Raw genomic sequence first — 23,025 nt, forward strand, 5'->3', positions numbered from 1 at the left:
CCAAGCCTGGCACTGGCACCGGTGGAGCTTTTGAACCCAATGGCCCTTTTCTGGCGTGACTTTTCTTGGTGCTTTGCGCAGCACAACAGCACGTTGTGTCGGAGCCGGCAAGTGAAGGTGACCAGGCTGGCAAAGAGGTGCTGGAGGCTGTTACCTTCCCAGCTTGGGAGATGCCCTGTTAAAGGGGAAAACCTGTGGGGTTTGTACGTTGATGCTGTTACAGGGAAATAACCCAGCCCCACTTACCTTGGAAAAGTCTTTTTTCTGGTTCCTCTCCTGGCCAGCTCAAGGATCATGTTCTCGCCTTTCCAGAGATCATTTCTCCCCGATGTTTTCCAGATGGCCACGTTCTTTGGCGCTGCCCAAAGCACAGGGCTGGGGTTTGGGTAGTTCTGTGTGTGGTTAAACCAGGTCACACTCGCAGTCCTGTTTGGGTCCCTTTGGAATGTCACCAAGGTTTGCTGGGGATGTGGCTGCTCTCGGGATGGTCACAGCAGGTACTGGCGTATCTGGCTTATCTACTGCTTTTTTGTACAAGCCACAGCAGAGGAGACTGTGCAAAAGGTAGTTTGGCTGTTTGTTTAATGTTAAAAGACAACTGGGGAAAAACATTTCCAAGGATTTACAGCTTCGTCTATTCCCTTGGCATTCCCCTCCTATACACCGTCTCAATTTCTACAGGCTTTAATCTTCAATGTGTACCTTATTACTGCTGCTTTCCTTTAAATAATAATATTTTCTAGGTAATTTAGTGGTCACATCCGTACAGCGGTTGTTGTGCATTTATCTCAGGGTGAGAAACTGATGGATACAGATACGGGCAGGTCTGTGACCTTTACAGTCTCACTCAGAGTCCAGGAATGTGGATATAAGATTGTTTCAAGTAATTTTGACTTTATTACAAACCAAAACACTTCACATTCAGTGGCACCTCAGGTACATACGATATTTACACTTTGGGTGAAGAAAAAAAAAAAGCCCCAAACCTAAGCCCCTCTAACTGGGTATCAGTACAGTTGTAGCTCAGGTGGGCTTTCCATGAGATCCCAAACTTGAAAGCAGCCAACATCCCACTGGCTTTGGCTGTCGGGTTACCCACAGGATGTCATTTCAGTATCGTACCTTAGCAATGGAAACTGTTTGACTTTACTGTCTAGTGAACCACGTCAAGCTGCATCTGAAAAGAACCGTCTTCTTCATCCAATTGTATTTTCAAATACAAATGTTCTGTACTGAAATCGTACAATGGATCATCCGATGTGATGGGGTAGGGAGTGTGTGTAGTAACTTGTTGCCCCTTGTCATTGCTTCGTCGGTCAGCTGGGTATGTCGGTGCTGATGTGAAACCGAGGGAATGAGGCCCCGTGAGCGAGGCCTGAGGTGCTCCGTGCTTGTGAGAGAACGTTGGGGTACCAAGCATCTTCTTATTTATGTTCCAAAAGGCTGCTCTGGTTGGAACATCCAGCCTTTCCAACGAGCCAGAGCAACGAAGACTCAAACTGAGGGATTATATGTAACTTGACAACCACAAATCAAGTAGCAAGCAGATGAAGCTTATTGGTCTGCACAGCGCTCTCCTGCTGGGATATGTGCTAATATCACATAAAAGTAACAACTGTTGAGCAGCTTCCCTGCAATGTCCTTTCCCATCCTTTATCACAATTAAGTTAAAAAGACTGGACCACTGCAAGCTCTATTTTTATACCCTCGGGCATGTGCGTTCCTCTGAAAGCTGACACTGTTTTAGGAAGGAGTACGAACAGGGAGGAGACGGCATTTCTATACCCCTCTACTCACACAAAGTGTGACTCTCATTATGTGCGGCTCTTCTGTCCTTATTCCGTGTCACTGTCAGAATAATAGTACTGTGATTCTGTTTTTAGTTACCAGAGGTGTTAGAAATGAATGCCGGTTCACATTTAAGATTAGCTTATATGGCACATGACTCTTTCCAGCAGTACACGGCAGTGTAGTTCTGACAACAGCAGTGTTAAACAGCAGAGTCAAAAGGAAACCAGACAAAGAAATGTCAGTATTCATACAATTTAACAAAGCTCCCTACTTGTTTTTACAGAAAAAAAAAAAAGCCCCAAAAGATTTTAAACAAAAGGAAACGTCCTTCATTCAACACTGTTAAAATCTTTCAGCACTGTCGAAGTGACTTCAAAGCTTCTCCACATCTGCCGGCTCCAGCCACAGCGCTGGCGTGTCCTCAGGCTTTCGTGATGTACCCTTCTCTGATAAGGAAGTCATAGATTTTCCTGGTTTTGTTCACATCGATCTTGATGAGCGCTCTCGCCTGCGCCAGTCTCAGGCCTCCTTGTTTGTTACACTCGTTCACCAAAGCAGCTTTATATTCTAAATAGGCTCCAGGGACCAGCCTCACCATCTGACAGAGCTGGAAGACAAAACGTGAAGTTAATAAACACTAACACTTGCCGTGCTCTTACATTCTGTGAGCCCTGCTGGGGGAGTAACATTGCGAGTATTTTTCTGCAAACATTTAAAATGTATTATTTTTGTATGGAGGAGGCCTACAGAAATTGCATTATGAGCCATTGGGATCCACAGGTAGGGAGGGGAGGAGTTTGCTGGCTGCTGCATTCAAAACCATTCCTGAGTAAAAAATAAACTAGGAGGATGAAAGCAAGCTCTGGGCTCACAGGAGCGTAGCTATGAGTGTGTCCTGTGTGGGCGTTGTTCTTTACAAACCAAGGGAAGTACACATGCCAAAGAGACTTGCAACCAGCAATTCAGCATGCTGGATGAGAGCCAGGGAGGGCATCTGTCTATTAATCCCCTGCAGACTAAGTCTTTAATACCTTTCTCCAAAAGCGGCCATGCACACACTGCCTGCCCCCTCCGGAAGGCTGGGCTGGAGGCGGCGCAGGGAGGGGTGACGTGTTTGGCAGTTGGGTACGAGGAACGGCTTCCAGGAGCCCTGTGCTCTGCTGCTGGGTGCAACGCTCCCGCTCGGCCCCCGAAGCCCAGCTGCCTTCTACACGAGCCCTGTATCGCTCCCCGGGGAGATACTGCCTGGCTCCTCATTTTAATAAGGAAATGCTTAATGATTGTTCCTCATTGATAGGATATTGCAGAATTCAGAGGAACCCAGACTTCACGTCTCAGCTGATGAGGAAATCGGATTCCCCATATAGACTAATGTCCCAGTCCCAATTATTTATATGCCGCATGGAGCCAGAAATGCCGTGTTCCGCGGTGAATCTGGGATCTGATTTTCAGTGCTGCCGTCTCCAGTGAAGGGGAAAGAGCTTCTTCACAGAGGGAGGTGTCTGAAATACATCTGTGTTTTGCATGCACTGAAATCTGCCTCATGGACAATCTAAGGACAGATTATGACTTCTATTTAAAAAAACCCCTTTTATTTCAATAGTTTTCCAGTGTCGCCGCTCACTGAATTAGGAGACAGGGCTGTACTGGGCTGCCAAAGAAACTGAGCCACAAATACAGGGCAGCTGTATGCACTGCAAAGCAGAAATGTGGAAAAAACATGAAAAGAACAATGCACTGCTATCCCCTCCACGGTTCACATTAGGGCTAGAGTGAAAAAACAACCACGACTGGTGGTTGAGGTTTGGCTGCGAGACATCTATAATATAGAAAGAGCTCTGGTATCCAGCTTCAGTGACCTGTCTAGTGAAGCCCATGATGAAATCCTCTGCTGGTTTTAAAATCAACGTTCGTTAAGAAAAAAATAACCCTTCTGCTTACCCTAATCTCACAGTGGAGGAAGAGAGGATGTCATAGGCTGGATATTGTAACAGCACCTTGGCACGCTTCACCTTTCTTTACTAAATAAGCTAATTTGCTGCAGCTATGTTGTATGTAACTGGAATTAAGAAGCCAACTAGAAAACCTGAATGATTTTTGTGAGCAGGAAAGAGTAGTCAGGGCGTAGAACTGAGGTGATATTCACAGCACCTGAGACATGTGGTGTGAGCATCCCTGCACTGTGAAGAGAACGTTTTATATAGATTATCTTTTCTTCTCCTCACCTCCTTCTCCTTCTCATTAAGTTTCTCTGTCCCTGGGAGGCCGGTGAGGTTGAGCGGTGGGGCGCTCCGTCTGCCTGCGGAGGCAAGAGAGGAAAATATTTAAGAACTCCGAGCAGTTTGGTGGCTGTTCCTTAGGTTTGTTAGCAAAGAGGCAATTAAATCCCTGTGATGTCAACCCAGTATGATCCAAGTGTTTATAGACAGGGTGATTTAGGACTTAACATGAAAACTGCACTGGTTTGATAAAAGGTCTGATTTTGCAACCGACATAGTTAAGCGCTGTGAATGCTCGTGTGAGGGCTCTCATGCTGTTAACGCCAGCTCATGGGCTTTTAGGAGGAACTGAAAGACAAGAGCTTTCTGTCAAACGGGCACCGAGGGTGCTTAAGCTGGGCTGTAGGTCCTGACTAAGCCGGGTCTTGCAGCGGGGTCGGAGGGAGTGCCCGGGTGTGCGCAGCGTGCGGGACTCGCTCCCGGCGGCTGGGGAACCGGTGCCTTGTGAGGACGCTGAGATGACTTATTGGTGTGATTAGCAGGGAGTTCTCTGGCATTACTGACAACTTCATGAAGCAGTGTTTTCTTTAAATGCCTTTAAATATGATGCAGATATGGTAAAGGAAATACAGTTTGTGGATTTATTGTTGCCTGCTGTGATAAACAGTACGGAAAGAAATATCTGTTGCCAGGTAGTCTGATAGTTCTCTCACTATTGTTTATAACTTTGATGAACTTTAGCCGGTGCAGTTTAAACTTGCACAAGAGCTGTCTACTCGCTGGTTCGTGTTGGTGTTGTGGAGTTTTTTTTCTCTCCTAATAGTATATTTTAAAATCTTCCAGAGCTCCGAACAAAGCTAAGGTTATTTATTCACATTTTTATAAGGTTTATCACCCCTGTGCTGTGGGCTGCACATTTAGCGCTGTTAGAGATAGGTCTCTATCCCAGGACTGACTGCCCAAATTTGGCAAAGTGGTGAAATCTTGGGAAATCTGCAGCTCCATTTTCCCAAGGACTGTGCTGGCTGCTGCTCCAGCCCCTGCCCTGTCCTGGTCCTACCTCAAAATTGAGAAGTAAAGTTAAGCAATGTTAATTTACCCTCTTGTATATTCAGTATGATGCAGCCTTTAATTATAGAGACACGTGGCAGTTTTTCCACAGTATCCTTGCCTTATTCAGTATGCAGGATGTTTGCTTAATTAGCAACTATATGGTATTTTGTTTGGGTTTTGTTCAACACGGGATGCTGGTTGTAAACACCGCATGCTGGTTGTAAGCACCGCATGCCGAGTTCCACAGGCAAAACAATTCATGTTCTCTGGGCTCTTCTCCTTCACTGGCCACAGAACATCATTTAATAGTTACCTGAATTTGAAGGAACTGGTACCGTGGGACTCAGGCCGGAATCACTGAAAAGAAAGGAAATTTTCCAAGTTGCCTTTTTTTTTTCTTTTTAAGAATAACTACATGTATTTGCCCTGAAACTGCTTTTCCCCCAACTTCTACTAATTATACAATTCAACTTGCATAAGCCAGGCCCTGGTCTGAAGTCAACAGGATTTCTAAATATTTAGCATTCCCAGACTGAAGACCATGTCTGAATTTTTTTTTTTTTTTAAGGTGGGGAGCGTGCAACACAATCAAACATTCAATGTAGCCTGACACCACGTCAGCCCACGGCGCACACAGGATGCCCTTCCTTTGCACTGCAGTGTGCTCTGTAAATCAAAGTGCTTGTGCAGGGTGACTACACATTAATAATGCTGCTACATCTAAAATCATCTGAAACGTTTCAAGTGTCATCTGTGCCCTCATTAATATCCATATTAATATCCATAAAGATCTCATTTCCCTCCACGACTTTATTTAAGTTCCTAAAACATAAAATACAGAAACCTGAGGTTTGGAGGCCTCACTAGTCACTTGTCTGCACTTCAACAAGCACTATTGCTGTCTCCCACAGTTTCTTGCCCTTTGGAATTTTGCAGCCTGTTCCTGCTGTACTAGATTGGGAACGCATTTGTTGTTACCACACGGAGAAACGTGTTTTGACGCAGCTGACTAAAGCAGGGGTGTGTAACACACAGTCTCGCTGTCACCGTACATGTCGGCTTGTCGGCTGAGCCACTGCTGGCAGGCGCTGCTGTCCTGGATGTACTGCAGCACTTCGGAGAGCATGGTGCGCTTCAGCCGCTCCTCGGCCCGCGTCTTCTTCAGGTGGTCGTACGTCCTGGCACCTGCGGCACACAGAGAGCACGTTCTCAGCAGCTGCCTCGCTCAGGATGCTCAGACTGGTGTTTTGCTGCTTTAGGAAATAAGTGAGAAACTGTTCTCTAGCTCTGGACTAAGCTCTATTCTCCCTCATGACAACTACTTGGCATGGGAAGGTATCGGATTCCACCCCAGGCCAAAAACAAACAAAAAAGGCTCCCATGGTCCAATTCCAGGATAAAACAGGACATTTCATTTATGTAGAGCTCTTAGGCCTCTCTCCAGATATCACACATGTTGATAGCAAGTGAAAGTGTCCAGAGATAAAGCACTGGAGACCACTGTGCCATGATATACATATATATTTTTTTTAATCTTTTGCAAAGTGGTGACTAAAGCAGAGCTCTGCTAGACAGTGTGTTCTCCAAGCTGATGGCTCAAACTAGCTTTAAAAAAGCACAGCTGGACTGAAGCGTTATTGCCAAAGCCTTGTTCAGTTAAAGAGCTTGGCAAATGCATTTCAAAAATAAGTGTCGTCTTATTCGACATATAATGAATGTTGTAAAATCCTCCTTCCACACCTTGATGAATGGGAATGGGCTGAATAATGCATCAGGTACTTACTACAGAAATTGGTGATTCCTGCAGCTCTGTATTCCTGCAGTCGCTTTATTTCCCTTCGCAGCTCAAATTCCACTGTTTTACCCCAACAGTCAGCAGAAGGGAAATCCAAAAGAGAATTGTGGGTCAGTGGGGGTGGCAGGGAACTGGTGTACTAGGAACGTTGCTGTGTTTCTCGTGTCTACGCAGTTCGGCTACGAAGTCTAGAGAACCACAGGCAGCGTTCACCTCCACACAGGTCTGCATCAAATCTCAAACTCACTGTGTCATAATGCTCCTTGATCACAGATTTAAGCTATTTTCTAGCATTTATGTGCTCAGAAAAGTTATTTTATCTTCATGCTTTGACAGTTCCTTTGCCATACCCTGGACAAGGCAAATAACAAGAACGTAGGATTTCTGGAAGGCATTTCAATAGGTTTGAAAAACTACTCCAGCCAGGCTCCTTCTGCCATCTAATATTGTCTTTGAACTATGACTTTCATAACTGGACCTTCCAAAATTTTTCCTTGCAGATAACTCTTTTTCTGCAGTCAGTAAGATTAAATGCCCGTGTTTCTTTTGCTCAGATATATTTACTGCCTGTAGCTTTTATCAGCTGGCTTCCAGCCATTGCTGAGTTTTGCATTGAGCAAGTTTGCTCATCTCGAGTTCGGTTGCTCAGGAAATCTGTGTAATGCGGGTACTCGGCTGTCAGGTTAACCTGAGGACTTTGCCGTCACTACAACAAAACCAGGTTCCAGGACTAGCACTCGCATGTGGGACTCGTGATTCTGCAGGGTCATATGTTTGGTATTTCACACAGGGTGTCCTGAAAATACAGTTGCAACTGTTTAAATGCTTTGTTCCTTCTAATGAGCGACAATTTTCCCAGTTTAAGTCACAGAATTAGGCAGGATGTAATGACTCGTACTGGAATTTGACTAAATGCATGCTATGATTATGCACAAAGACTCGAGGTGATTTGGTGATGGAACAATGCCTCTCCCTTTAAGGTAAGGGACATAATGACAGCTGTACTCTATAATTATGTACACATAGAATAGTTTAACATGCATCTTTTAAAGAATTCACAATTTGCTGCCAGCTCCTGATCTCTCAATACAGACATAAATTTTAGGGAGTTTGTTCCTTCAGTGATGTAGAGTCCCAGTAAATGAATAGTGGTCTTTTGATAAGAAAACACTACTTCTAATTCATGACCAGAACATTTGGTCAACTGAGAAATCAAACAAAGAACTTGGACATAGTTTAGTGGAAAAAACCCCACTTGCTGCTCATTTAATGTATCTAACCACAAATGCATGTGTTTTTCTGAGGCAGTTACATGGGAGAGGAGGAGGAAAAACAACCTCCTGCCCTCCAGGAGCGGTATGTATTTAGGACAGCTTGTAGATGATGCAACCCCTCAGTATGCCCATTGAAGAACATTTATGCTAAAATCCTCAAAATACTTACATGCGTGGCTTTCAATGAACTTATCATGCTCTACTGGTCCAAGAATTCGTGCAAATCGTCGCATTGTTTCATAAAGGTCTTGAACCTCCTTTGGATATCGCCTTTCCAAAACTAGAGGGGAGAAAAAGTGCCACAGCTTATCACTCCTGTGAGAAGAAAATCAATTCAGTGGCACCTGAAGTGACTGCCAGTGAACGGCCCAAAGATCCAGATTTGGTACATTTCTCGGCCGTTTTGGTGTCACAACTACAAGTTACTGAGTAAAAAGCAACAAAATTATAACACCCTTAAAATTCTAAAAGCATAAAGGATGAGATTTAAATGTTGTTTGAAGCATTTCCTAGAACACTGAGATGCACTTAAAAAGCCTAGATTTTACCTTCACCCCTCCCCTTACTCAGCAGAGCCCGAAATGCTTCTGAAGAGCAATTCTGAGGCAAAACACCTCAAACACTGAGCTGGGAGCAGTTAGAGGCAGCTGGGAACAGTTGGGGCAGGAAATCTGCTGGAATTCAGAGCATGTGAGCAGGGTCCAGGATGAATAAACCACGCCAGCGTATGGGAAACAGCATGCATGGGATGTTTGGCTTCCCGAGTAGAAGCCGCTTCAAAGTTAAGCAATCACACCTGATACTCACTCTGAAACTTTCTGAGGTTGATTAGGCCATGATCTCTTATAATTCTGTAATTGAGAGCAAAATTGTATTAATGAAAAGGCATTAACTTGTGTGTTACCACATAAATACAAAGGCTTTAGAGGAAACTTTGATTTAGACTGTGAGAGGTGAACTGGAAATTGCCCCACTGGGAGCAGGATGAAGGAATTTTTCCACGACAGCTTAGATTTTAAAAAGAGACAGATGATTTAGGTAACTCATGAGTTTGAAATGCTCCTGACAGGGCGAGGGAAATGAGCAGAGTTAAAAGGCTGGTGAGATGTTTGCAGGTGCATGACAAACACATTTGTCACAGGTTTCGGTAGATGCCATGTGGTCATTGCTACCTGGTGAATCCATAAACGCCCAACTTTTGCAAATGACAAGAGATAATACAAAGTCAGGCTCATCGAGGTCAGGTTGGAATTTGCTCCATAAAATCCATTACATTTTCTTTAGCATGTATAAAAGAATATTCCTGTCCCATGTAGAGAAGCCTGTCACGGGAATCTCATAGCAGAAGGTCTCTGTGCGTGGAAACTGGCTGGAAGGTGCTATAGGAAATCCATTATTTTTAGTATTAGGAAAACAATTGGGAACAAAACACAGTAATGAAGCAAAGGAACAAAGTTATTGCTTGAAAACTCACTTTTTTCTTCTCTGTCTTTCCTTTAACCTGGAATGATAGATATCTACAACTGCAATCTTCAGAGCTGCAAAATAAATAAATAGATTACAGAATACATAAGTAACCACTGTATTAGGCTAATTTTCAAGCCTTTGTGTTCATGGAAGGCTGAAATGGTCACTCTACTTTGCTGTTTTAAAAATCTCATGACAATTTTACAGGGGCATAAGTCACTAGAGGTTAATCTCCTGCAGACCGTACATGCTGCCTGTCAAAGCTCTTTTGCCAACTCCTTCCAAACACAATAGTACCTGTAGATATGAACACAGGTAGATCCTCAGAACTCTCTTCCTCTTCCTTCTTGGACTGTGTTACTATTAGCACTTATTTGTTCCTTCATACATGCAATTGTTAAGCATTCCTTCTCTCAAAAAGCAAATTTATCAGATTTAAGGATCTGAGGCATCATCTTTGGACAAAGGCTTCTTTGCACAGAACAAGGAGCTCCAAAAAACAGGGACAGTTCTGAACTGCGCAGATTTAGAGTAGCTCTTGCTACAGTTCTTAAAAACATCTACAAGATTTTAGCTTGTTAACTTCTAAACTTATCTGTCTGCCAAGAGAACAAAGAGAATAGTTCATGGCAATGTGAAGAAGCGCAGGAAAAAGCCACGCTCATTAGAAATCATATCCTTTTCAAAATCAAATCTGTCTGCAGTCTGGCTGATCCACTCCGAGATCCTCCAGCTGCTTCTTCCTGTAACCGTTAGGTTAATAAACTTTTTTGGTAAATTCTCAAAAGATAAGGAGACACCTATCACCTTCCCTTCCCTCATTCTGTTAAATAATGCAAAAATTCTAGGTCATTAAGTAAGCAAAGAGGTGGCTGATTTCTTGGTTGGCTTTTTTTGCCTTTACATTAATAATTTCAATATGTGCTCCAAAGGAAGAGGCTTAAGACTTGACAGGGGTTTCCAGTCTGCAGGGACAACGCGCAGCTCCTTGGAACCAAGCAAGAGCCCGTGTCCCCTGTCAGCCTGGGACAACAGGGGTGGCCCCAGGGGACACATCAGAACCCACAATCTGCTCCTCTCCCTGTACTTACAGGAAAAGAGCAAAGCCCATGCTGGCCGTTTATTGATCGCACTCCCCAATAAATAATTAATAATGCAATTAAGTAAGCAATGTGGTTATGTGTCTATTTTAAAATACGTATTTCTATGTAAACACCAGGAAAGCCTGAGCCTCTGGGGAACTGGCCTCTGCAGTCCCTGGGTAATCACATTTCTTATCAGCAGGACAGCGAAAGCCCAGAGGCTGAGTGTGAGCTCAGGAGCCAACGGTTTCCACTTAAACTCAGCAAAACCCCTTCAATTTATACAAAACTGATTACGTATGAAGATAGGAGGGGTGGTACAATATTCTTCCTTCTTTTTGCAAATTTCTTGCAAAACCAGAGTGTTCAAGAATCGTCAGGTATTTTCATGAAGAGCTATTTACATTTCCTAATTTAAGAACAAGCACAAGAAATTGGGAAATGCAGCAAGTTAAACATGAATGAAGTATATTACTAAATGCTGGAGTCTGTGCCAATTTATGGAAAATATTTTTATATTTTTAAAGCCTCTGCAAGCTAAGCTAACATGTTATTTTCTGGGGTTTGCGTGGGCAGAACTTAATAAGTACATGCAGAAATTGCATTGGAAAACCTCTATAAATATCACAAGTAATTATGCACCTATAACCATTGCATTTTGATGCTTTCACCTGAGTGCACAATATTCTGAAAGAAATTATGATCAACTGGGGATGGGAAGGAAGATTCAGGAGAAAAAATGAAGGAAAAAATGGAGCTTCTGCTAACAGAAAAATTAGTATTTGCTGCCACATGCACTTTTAGGAGGGCTTTTGTTTTTAATAGACATGTTCACACAGGAACAGCCGATTACAAAATCTGGAATGCATGAATAACTCAGACTACTATACTGTTACGTGCTGCATTGAAATGAGAAAAGAGATGCTGTACGAATGAAAATGATTTGCCTGTGCTTTTCCCCATGGATTGTACTCGGGAGGCAGTTGTTCGTCCTGGTGACTTGGGCTAATCCAAGCTGACGCTGTGTTCAAAGTGTCCACTTTGGGAAATGATAAGGTTCTTTGAGTAGCTCTGAAGGATCCAGTGATAGGCAGAAATTCAAGGCTTCTTTCTTCATTCCAAAAAAATCAAAATATTTGGGTTTCTCAAGCTCGTGTCCAAAACAGTTTCTTTGCTTTTCATTCCTCTTCAGCCTCATTTGGTCTGCAAAAACTTTTTTGAACACTAATGAGTGAGACCTTTGTTTCACGCTAGCTAACCTCTGTTTGGCATGCAAGGCCCAAATAATGGGAAGAATGCAAACTAATCAAAGTAAACAGGCTGTGAATCCCGTGTGTGCCTTGGTTGGTACAAACCTCACGGCTCCAGTCCAAATTCAGCCTCCCCAGGGGAAAGCAGGACCCTGGGCAAACAGCCTCCCGAGCATGGCAGGAACCTCCACAACAGAATAACCATCGTGGAATATTTAGAAAGACGTTGACTGCCTTGTATCTTATAAAATGAAATTTCACTTCTGTGCAGCCGGACTTGCAGTCTATTGCCACTCACTTCTAAGCTTGTGGTTTCCGCAATTACTTCCCAGTGTTAGAAGTAAAAATCTTCTACACAAGGAAGGGGAGAAAAAGCCTGGAAAAAGAGGAATTGCTAAGGTTGTAATTCAGTCTGATGAAAACTTGTAATTCATGAAATATTCAAGCACTCCGGGCTGAATTAGATTTGTAACTAGTTGTTTCTTTTGATCTGTCCATTATGTTTTTGTTTAACTGTAATATATATTTGCGCGCACATATTATATTTGCAAGTACTGAATGAAAGTTAACAGTTCGGTAAGTAAATTGAAATATGAGCGATTTCATACCATTTTTACCATCTCACTAATACTGAGAAGGGACTGAACAAAGCCTGTGACCCCCTGTGCGGTGGGAGGAGCAGGTGCAGGTTCCTGTGTTCCGCACAAGAGGCTGCCTGGGAGTCTTTCCATTTGTATTAAATTGCGTTCTTCTTTCTTGTGGTAATATTGAGAACTTGTTTAGAGCGACACAGGAAAATATAACAGGGGAAAAGTAAGTGTATCAGGAAACACAGCTCAAGTAGGTTAGATGTAGAACTTTTTACTAAATGATTTTTACAAAATTTTAAGAAAAGCAGAACAGTGTAGAGGAAAGGGAGGGATTCCGTTCCAATGAAAGCATCAAATATTCCTGTGTTACGAGCAATCCAGACATTGCAGAATGGATTTGTGACTTATGGAACAAAAGAAAGAAAGAGGGAGACCACAGAAATTATTCTAGTAGGTGTGTTCTCAGGGTCTACCTTGAGCAACTTTCAGTAAATTGAATATAAAAGTAGTTTTCAAAAAATAATCTTGAACCCAGTGAGGTTTAATGTGTGGCAGGAAAACAAATTGAGGAATTTTTCACAAACCTGATACTTAATCTATGCTGCAAGACCCCACTTGGGCTTCTCTAGGCTATAAAATGTGTTAAACCCCTGTTTTACATCTTTACCTTTTTTAAAAAAAAAAGAGTTTGCTGTTTGGCCAGCACGAGCATGTCTGAGCAGGTGTGGACGGCAGCCCCAGGGCTGCTTTTCAAGGCCATTTCTGTAAGATCCAGGGTAAGGTGGCCAGCGGGCAGGGCTGGGGTGGAGGCACATTGGAGCTGCTGCCCGGAGCGGTGGGACAGGGACCTGGGCGGACCTGGGCCTGTGGGGCCCTCCCAACCTCCTCTGCCCGCTGACTAGAGACGTATCGAGGTTTCTTAAACCATCCAAATCCCTGTCCCTGCCTTCAGAGCCAAACGTTGAGCCATTTCCTACCGTATGCAACCCTACAATTAGGTTGCACAATACTCTCAAGCGATCAAGCCAAGTCAGCATCTGAGATCTTTGAAACTGCAGGACAGGGAGGATGCGGCTCCTTCCTTTTTTGTATTAACTCAGAGAAGGGAAAGATCCAATTCCAAAGTTTTTCTAGAAAATAATTCTTTCTCCCCAAGATGGCCTCATGCAAAAGAAAACCAGCTGGCTAGACCCTGGGACTTCATTTTTTGAGAGACATTCTCTCTCACATGGGCAGATCTGGGGCAGCTGTGGGAATGAAGCTGCCAGAGTCCCTGAGCTAAGAGATAGAAAATGTAGTTGGTCACGCTCCATAACCTCTGGCAAACAGTTTTCACGGGGCAAATGCCTGACATCCTGTACTAAATACTGAAGACAACTAAAGAATGGACTAGAGGACATCCAATGAAATTATCAGGCAAAAGATCTGACAGACAGAAGGAAGTATTTTTTCACACAACACGTAATTAAATTGTAGAATTCCTAACTCAATTGTGGAACTCACTGCTACAGGATGTTATGGGGGCAATAGTACAAATAAATATAGTTCTAACAGTAGTTAGATAAGTTCATGGAGGGCAGGTCCTTTGGTCAAAATGATCTGAACACAACCTATGGCTCAAGAAGTCTCTAAACGTGTCACTGCAGGAAATGGGGAAGATATGCCAGGAAAAGTATCTGCCTGTATTTGCCTTTTCTCACATTCTCCTCGTGTGCCTGCTGTGGGGTCCTAACAGGATACTGAGCTGCACAGAGCAGAAGGTCTGGCCCTGCTTGGCTTTATGGTATTCTGAAGAGAGCAGGAAAGCTGATGTTTGCGTTCAGATTGACAACTTAAACAGGTAGGAGATTTCTTAAATGGCTGAACTGTGCAGTGGAAGACACTAATGAAAAGGAACAGTAGAGAGATGGCATGATGAATCTGTGGTATGTCTACAAGTCAGTCTCCCTTTCAATAAATGTTGAAAGAGAGACTGACATATGATTCTCATAACCTTTTTTGAGCCAAGTGAGATTGCATTCCTTCAAACTCTGTGTACTGCTAAATCTCAAACTGATTTTTTAAGTTTGGAAGGACTGTCTGTACGTAACAGGATTTGTCTGTTGCCAAGGGATGCTAAGGCTTTAGCTTAGAACTGCCTGATATAGATGGGAGAATTCTGAAGCATAAACACAGGACTTTAAACACCATATGTACTCATAAATGTGGGGAAAGTATGATCTCTTCTTCCCTATGGATTAAAACTTCATAATTCCTGTTCTTTGGTATTATTAAGGCAGCAATGTTCAGAAACTCAGTAGCAGCAATTGGACTCATACAAACCCCCTCTCTTTTCACAATAAAAATGACAGTTGTCACATACAGCTAATGCTCAGTGTGCACATTCAACGCATGGAAACACAACTCCAGGAGCAGAACAGTTTCAATGTGTTGCATGCAGTCTTCAACTCTAAACCTCCCTGCTGCCTGTATCAATGCCTGTCCTGACATCAGGTTTCCTGAACTAACAGATCTTAGAGTAAGTGACAGATCTTCTAAGAAACTAGACATAGCAGGGGAAAGGGTGTTAGCAAAGAGAGGAAAGTGTTCCTCTTTCTGAATCAGAACGAAATTTGTGCCTTGCTATGTTTCTCACAAACATTATGTAGATGGAAAAAATATCTTTCAGCTGGGATGCTTTCAGAAGCAATATCAAGCCATTGATCTGTTTTTCAATAGGCCTGTAGGTCTGTTTATTCAGTCACTGAAGTACTGCTACCCTGTTTCCAGACAAATTACTCCCTTAGATAATTTGCTTCTACCTAGCTAAACTTCCTCTGTGGTTTATACTGGATAAAAGGTCATTTGTGTCTTTCCTAAAGAGATGCCTGCTACTGGTGGGGACTATTTGATTTCAGTCATGTTCAACTTGACACCTGGCTACATTTCAGTAGTCAGTGAAGTGCATTATTCTATACATAAGTACTGTTTGTATATCTCTTGATTAAGAGCTTTTAAAAGAGATTTGAAAGCGAGGACCACAGAAATGCCAGTATTTAAACACCAGCATGAAGAAGTGAGATAATTGAAAATGTATGTTCACTTTTTAAAAAGTGCGTAGAGAAAAAAACAACAAATGAAATGCTGTGTAGGCAATATGAAACATTGGTTTTGGACAATATGAGAAAATATGGGACTTACCATGCAAAATGTCTGAATCATCTTCTACAAAATCAATATCTCTCAAATCCCATTCAGCATAGTTGTCAAACTCCTGTTCAGAGGTGATTAATAAGTTGTCACTAACTAGCACTGAAAAGTTGGTATGAAGTTTCAGTACATACAGAAGTACAGAAAACAGAGATATTTACTCTTTCACAGGTGTACAAGGCTCCATCCCTGGGGAGCTTTAACTAGGGAATGTATAATGTGCATCCCCATGGCTGGAACTGGAACAGGAGGCTGTGACAGGATAATGAAAATTAATCAGGTAAACTCCAGGACTCCCACACTGTGGTGGAAACTCTGCTCAAACATACCAAAACAACAAACCCCTATATGGCTGATTTCATCACTTCATGTACAGGAGCTTGTTCTGCAAGAGGAGTCGGGGCCCGCAGCTAAAAATACTGAAAACAACGCAGGTGTTTGAAGTGATCTTTGAATCAGGCTCGTATGTGCTTCTCTAAGGCAAAGCAAACAGCAGCGTGCTGAAGCTGAGCCCTTTTGCCAAGCATCGAATTCACAACATTACTCCGCTTGCATTAAAGCCGTTCGTTACTGGGCATTTGGCGGCAGCACCGTGCGGTACAGCCCTGGACTGCTGGCCTGCAGCGCCACCTCTGCAATTAAACCCTTGGCTTAATCACTCTGCCCTGTCCTTTCTTCTGATGTTTGCTGCATGAAGAGCAAAGACCTCCAGGCAGGGGCAAACAAGTGTGTGTTTGCTGATCTTGCGCTCAGTAGCAAATTGAAAATAACGGGAGAAGAGGGAGTCTTACCTCCACAAAGTCGGCTCGTGCTGGCATGTACCCAGCCATGTCCCTGGAGAGCAAGGAATCAAAAGTAGGCCGTGGGGGATCATCAGCAGCTGAAAAAAACCCCAGGTTTTTATTTGTGTAGGGCTTGGGGCCTTTTTTAACACAAAATAATCTATAAATAGGTGTTTCTTTTGCAGGAAAAGTGGGAATATTTAGTTGAAGAAAAACATCCTGATTGGGCTTTTATTCTGCTTTGTATTAAGAAAAAACTGAGTTCATCCAGAGAAAAATGCGGTAATCTGAGATCTTCATAGTATTCTCAAAAGTCACACACAGAAATTCAAGGTAATAAACAGGTTATGAAATGTAAACTCTACATTTCAGAGCTCAGCATCCCCCCGTAACCCTCTGCAGATCGCTTGGTCTCAGCGTGCAGGTTCTTTTAATTAATAGCAACAGGGGTGTTAAATCTGCCATCTTCTGGGTGCCGTTTACAGAGAGCTGCAATTAAAGCTACACAACTCTGGATTTTTACAGCACATCCCAACTGAGGAGCTCAGTGTTTTACAGACAATAATGGACCGAGGCTCACAACATGCTTGTGAAGGAGCTGAGCATTCTAAGTCCCATGCTGCAGATAAAACAAGCTGAGGCACAGACAATTTGTCTTGGCTCAGGTCACATAAAAAGATCAATGCCAGCCAGGGACACAACCAAAATTGTCCAGTTCCTACTGCTTTAGCTCTAACCACTTTATTGTGAAATTTAAACCTCCAGATATCAAGCAATCTTTTTACCCACCCATTCTGGGCAGCTTTCTAATGGAACAGCTGCAAGACTGGGGGAGTTCTAAAGATGTTAAATTTAAGGAAAACTGAAAATCTGTTCAATTGCTGAAATTTAACATACACTTTTTAAAAGGCAGTTTTAAAGAGCGAGAAGTGAAATCAGCATAGTTTAAAGGGAGTGATTTAATGACCAATCCTGTCAGCAGTTAGGCCTACTACAAAGCGGATCACCAGATGCAATGTTTGAGGATTAGAAGCCCTTCTCTGTTAACACTGCTCGGCAGGGTCTGGACAAGAAAAGTAACCAGCCCAGCACCAGGGTGAGAACTCACACTGGTACTTACCATGAAGGACGTGCTGTTATACTGTGCTGCCCATGAAGCAGCACGGAGGTAGCTTGTCCTTTAAATAAATATGTGCGTACAGGCTTTTGCTGTGGTGATTTCTGTGAGCGACCACTTCCACCAGCTTTGGGTTTGAGAACCTGATGTCTGTGTCAGACCTCCCTGTTCCCTCCCTTTTCCCACAGAACGGGCATTCTGGTCTGTTTGATACACGAGTGATTTGGTACAGCGTGAAGAAAACCCAACTACTACCATTCTTCCAGTTAGGCACGAGAACAAGCTCTCCTTCAGGGAAGAAAAGCAAACCCCATGTGCAGTGCCTGCCTTTCTCCACAGGCCGCTTGTTCGAGTTTTGGAAGAGTGGAGATGTTGTGGGGAAGCCCCTGCGTGCGAGGGGCCAGGGATACTCACGGTGGAAGGGAATGGCCGTTTCATTGTGCTGCGCCTCCTCCGCCTGCTTCAGGTTCAGCAATGTCGATGCAAACAAGGGATTGTTGATAAAGTGTTTCATATAATGTTTCTCACACTCCTCCTTGGATTTTGTGCACATCTGGTTGGCTACATCCTGCCTGAAGTGGGGAGAGGGAGAGGCTTAATAGGAAGAACACAGAAATGTTGAGGGTTTTTTTCTTTCTCTGGTGTGAAAAGATAATTTTGGACAAGAAGCTGATTACACTGTGTGCAGCAAACTCAATGATGTCTGAATTCACATTTTGTGTGCTAACACTGAGCCAGTACTTGCATGTTTGATACAGGGCACTGTGCTGGGGAGCACCTTGTTGGTGGTCATGCGTAACACAATTCACTGCCTTTACAGCAGAAACTGCCTGGCTGAGGGAATGTATCGAATCTTTCAGGTGTTTGAAAATTTAATGTTGTTACTTGAGAGTTTTTTATATATTTTACTAACACCAGGTAATGGTAAATTCTAAGTCAGCAATTGCACTCTGCTTCTCAAGTTTCTCTTGTGATTTTAACCAGATAGTGGTTTCCCACAATAAGTCATTGAACATTCAGTGTGCACTGATGTATTCGACAGTAGGATCCCACGAAATGAAAAGCCACCCATCATTCACTGAGGTTGTCTGAACCACTAAATTCTCACCAGTTTCCAAAGCCACAGTCCATCACAGCTTCCAGGAGAGCCATTTCCTCTTGAGCTGTCCAGTTAGGATCCAAGACAGGGAAATCCGAAGTCTGGAGGAGAAAAAAGCAAATCAAACCACTGTGATCCTCTGTTATAATTCACCACATGAAGAGCAAAGAAGTTCTAAACTACACGGCAACAGAGAATGTAATACTGGTGGTTTTAAACTTCTGCTGTGTCTCATGAAACCTGACCAAATATTTGTTGAATTATTTAGGGCATTGGGTCATCAACTACAGTAAAAACTAATTTGTCACTATAGATTTCCTGAATGTACTGTTACATGTTCTATCTACCAGCTGTAATTCAAACATGTTATGCTATGAAACACCATAAAAATTACTGAAGACTTTTAAAATTATTAACTTTGGGGAAGCAAAATAAGAATAGAGAAACAGAAGTTGATTCACATGGTTAAAGAACCAGAAGTCTAGTGAAATGCATCGTGCTATCTGCACAATAAGAAAATGTACCTTTAAATGGCTCCACTATTCCATTATGTTCTGGCCGGACATTTTTCTTTGCTTGCAAGGAAGACTTTTCATAACAGTTCTAAACCTCTGAATCAAATAACTGTATCACTTAACTTTTCAAAGTCGTATTAGTAAGGAAGGGTCTAACTCCTGGAAAGTTGTGAAAGCTCAGGTTTGAGCAGGTGTTATCCAACAGGAATATTTACCATTATCTCATACGTATGATCACTTTGATGCTTCTTGTATTCAAATCCTCGTGTGAAACACTGTAGAACACAAGATGAGTATGATGTTACTCTCTTACTTCTGCCTTGAAAACATTTTATCTGCTCCCATTTTCCCTTTTATTCAAAGAACTGACCACCTGGTATGCTGAAAAAGATATTAATTTTTTCTGATTTCATCTCAGAAAAAACATAAAATGGTATAAAAGTCTGTGTTAAAATTGTGTTAAATCTGTCTTTGTATCTTACTTGTCTTTTGCATCAAGACATAACTCCTGTGCATGGACATACTTTTTTGTTGAGTATTTATGGCACAGTTCGGCAGGTGAAAGCAGCCTGGGGGTATGCTTTAAAGTGGATCATTCCAGAAGAGAGCACAGTGCATTTCTTAAGTATTGAAAACACAGTTTCCCTTCAATCTTGGTTTTCTGTTTAAAAAGCACCAGCATGGTTTCAGCTATTTTCAACAGTTAAATTTCTTGGGTTTTAAGTACAACTAAATGAACAAAAATATACCCAACATACAAAAAATGCTTTTGTGTATTTTGTACGTTTGAGCACACGGCTAAGATCCTTCTTCAGTTTTAGAGGTTGTTGCCATTTTTAATCATAAATAATGCAAACGTATTTATTTAATAATTAAAACTAGCAGTACTTTCTGTGGTTATCAGATCACACACATATTTATTAAAGAACTTTATCCGGTCACAAACAATTATTGTCAATACTGCAAACTTTCCCCAAATTTTCTTTTCCATTTGGGAAGAAAAAAACCCAACATGCGGGGACAGGGAAAGGGTGTTTCCTGATGGCTTTTCTTTCTCATGGCTTAAAAAATGACAGAAATGATCCCCCTCCAGACACGCAGCAGCATGCTCCGTTACACAGGCCGACTGCGTGTCTTTCCGTAGCTTTGGCTGCCTCCACAAACATCTCTTTCAGCTGCTCATGCCTCGGTTCTTCAGCCTCCAATGTTTTCTTTGTCATTTCCCTGTCCCTGAGCAAATAAGTGTGTCAAGACAAGTTTACAGAGACCGATTATTAATGTGTTTATCGAACAGCTTGGCACCGGACAGGCCTTTGATGACTTTCTCAAAGAAATGGCCTTTGCTTTCATCCTCGCACTCACCTGCAGACACAGGAGGAAGGGGGGCGGCCCACACTCGGCACACTTCACATAGGGCTCTGTCAGGTACGAAGAGCAACCTCGGCACGGGGGCTTATCGAAAGGGTCGTCTGTGAAGCCAAAAGGACATCTCATGCAACACAAACAAAGCACTGGTTTTGCAATTGCCTAGATTCATTTGTGCTAATTAATTTTAAGCGAACTCCGTTATACACAACCTCTATCCTACTGCAGCTTCTCCCAATATCTGTTAGAAGTTCCTTGTTCAGCTGGAGCTGCAGGAGGGATGTTGGCACTGCGTCCTTGCTAGACCTGATACACTGAGAGCTAAATCTAAACTCGTGCAATGGAGTCAAAGGAAAATCTTCTCTGCAGCAGCCTCCCGGTACAACTCTGCAGCAACGCCAGGAGCCGCACTAGCTGGATGGTTTGATCCAGTGCCCGTGCTCGTCTTCTGCATTGAACACCAGACCCAAGACTTTATTTGCGGAGGACACTGCCCAGACAGCTGCAGCCTCCCATCCATCTGCCTCAGTCTGCCTTGTAAAGCACATTGCTGCGGCTGCAAAGGCACCAACAAAATTGTTCTGTAACTCATCCAAACCCCTCAGACTCTGCTCAGGTTCCTAAACGAGGAATGAAACACAGCTCTGCAATTTCTTCTTATTTTGTTCATTGCACAGTAGTCAAAATAAATAGACTGTCAAGTTATAAGCCAACTTTTTTCCAAGAAAACGGATTTGAACTAGCACAAATATAAGACATAGAAAAAAAGATCTACATTCCCACTGAATCATTCATCTACCTGTGCTCTTGAGAATCTGATCCTAGAAGCAATCCAGTGGACCAAATATTGCTGGTTTTCTGTCTCTCTCCCCCAGGTGGCTGCTAATGTCTTTAATCAATGGCAAACACTTTAGAACATCATCTTATGGCACTTACTACTGAAGGAGGCTAGGCGCTCCATTCTTCTTCCTCGGTGGTGTTCTTGCTGCTCTGAGCAAAACCCGTCTTGCCCAGAAGCCCGCAGTACAAGCCTTGCCCCAAGCACTATGTCCAAAGGGTATTTTCTCCCTGCAGATGTTCCTCGCGCAGCCCTTGCAGGCGAGATCCTCCCAGCGCGTCCTGAACAGAGAAGCAAAAGGGCCGTCAGCAGTCTTCGTAACAGGGACCGCTTGACATGCCTCAGAGTCTGTTTTCTGTGTATGAGAAGAAATCAAATATGGAGAGATGTGATACAGCGTAAGAAGGGGTGTGAAGTGATGGGCGTATAAGCTGATCCTGAACTGAGGCTTTCAGTGGGAATGGATGTGCCGAGCAGAGTTATGAACAGCTGTTGTGCAAGAAAGTGTTTCGCAGCTGCAAGAAGCGCTGGGAAGAGCGCAGACAGGTTAGGGGTGGCATGGACACGGCGGTGCAAAGATCTACCGTGCCGACATCAACTACGTTTTCAGTGTTGACTGTGTGGCAGCTCCGATGTCCAGGCCTGTTCAGCAGCACCTGTTCAGTGAGGTCCCACACTGCTGTCCACCATCAGGGCACTGAGCTGCTCTCCATTGTGGGATCTCTAACAAGTCTCCCTTTTATAAGGTATCTTTGCTAGGAATGGCTCAGGCTTCTCACTTATTGAAATTCATGTTTTCCTTTCCAGAGTCTCCTCCTCTGTGCACCACTGTCACGGTCCCGAAGCTGCGCGGCCCCTCCACGCCAACAGCAGCTGCTTCCCCCCTGCCCGCAGATCCCTGCACCTCTGCTTGAGTCCTCAGAGAACCGAGAGCAGCTTCCAGGCTGGACTTTGCACCCCACGGCTGTAAGTGTGACACCACACAGCCCCCCGGCACTCGCTTCGCTCCGCGAAACGCAGACCACTGGAGCCCCAGCTACGGGGCTGCCTGAACCCGGGTGCGGTGCCAGCACCAGGCACAGCAGCACCGGCCATTCCTGCACCAGCCCCGTGCACCCACTCCCCTAAATCCCGCTCCCCAAACCCCAGGCCCCGTCCAGCCCCGGCGGACCCTTCTCCCCATCACCGCCAGGCGGCGCCCTCCGCCGCGCCCGGCCCCGCCCCCCGCGGCCCCGCCCCCTCGCGAGGCCCCACCCCCCGCGAGCTCGAGCGCGGGCCGTGAGGCGGCTGTGGGAGTCGCGCGCTCCCGGCAGCCCGCTCCCTCCCCCTCCCCGCTCCGCCGGCCGCCCGAACACCGCCCTTCCCGCTTCCCCCGCCCCGGATCGGCTCCTCCCCGCTGCGGTACGGTCCCGACTTCCCCCTCGCCCCTCACGGGCCGGCCGCGCCCCCGCCGCCTCTCACCTCACGCCGGGGCGCCGGGCAGGCCCCGCGTGCCGCGGCCGCGCCCCGCCGTGCGCGTGCGCCGGTGCGTGCGCGCCCCCGCGCCCGCCCCGCCCCGCCCCTCGCGGCCGCTCGCTGAGGGGATCTCGGCGGCAGCGC

General features: G+C 44.3%; 2 protein-coding genes across 8 annotated transcripts in view; one reads left to right on the forward strand and one right to left on the reverse strand.

Moving 5' to 3' along the window:
• Positions 1-925: 925 nt before the first annotated feature.
• On the reverse strand, positions 926-22,935 carry TADA2A (transcriptional adaptor 2A). Of its 2 annotated transcripts, XM_065646902.1 has the most exons (16): positions 22,888-22,935; positions 21,525-21,707; positions 20,586-20,692; positions 19,439-19,498; positions 18,718-18,809; positions 18,024-18,181; positions 16,502-16,590; positions 15,702-15,774; positions 9,607-9,670; positions 8,940-8,983; positions 8,302-8,412; positions 6,847-6,918; positions 6,116-6,248; positions 5,377-5,420; positions 4,017-4,090; positions 926-2,398 (listed from the first exon to the last, which is right to left on the reverse strand). In XM_065646902.1, the coding sequence occupies exons 2-16, from the start codon at positions 21,547-21,549 to the stop codon at positions 2,213-2,215; spliced, it is 1,332 nt and encodes a 443-aa protein (XP_065502974.1). In that variant the 5' UTR covers positions 21,550-21,707; positions 22,888-22,935; the 3' UTR covers positions 926-2,212. The 2 variants fall into 2 exon arrangements, with proteins under 2 accessions (XP_065502974.1, XP_065502975.1); XM_065646903.1 differs by lacking the exon at positions 6,847-6,918.
• ACACA (acetyl-CoA carboxylase alpha) overlaps positions 22,710-23,025 on the forward strand; it is a 121,936-nt gene continuing 121,620 nt past the window's right edge. For all 6 annotated transcript variants that reach the window (XM_065646888.1, XM_065646895.1, XM_065646894.1 and 3 more), the window contains exon 1: positions 22,710-22,827. The gene's annotated coding sequence lies outside the window, so the exon portion shown is untranslated. The remainder of the gene's footprint in view (positions 22,828-23,025) is intronic.

Source organism: Caloenas nicobarica, chromosome 17, assembly GCF_036013445.1.
Source record: "Caloenas nicobarica isolate bCalNic1 chromosome 17, bCalNic1.hap1, whole genome shotgun sequence".
Taxonomy (NCBI): Eukaryota; Metazoa; Chordata; class Aves; order Columbiformes; family Columbidae; genus Caloenas; species Caloenas nicobarica.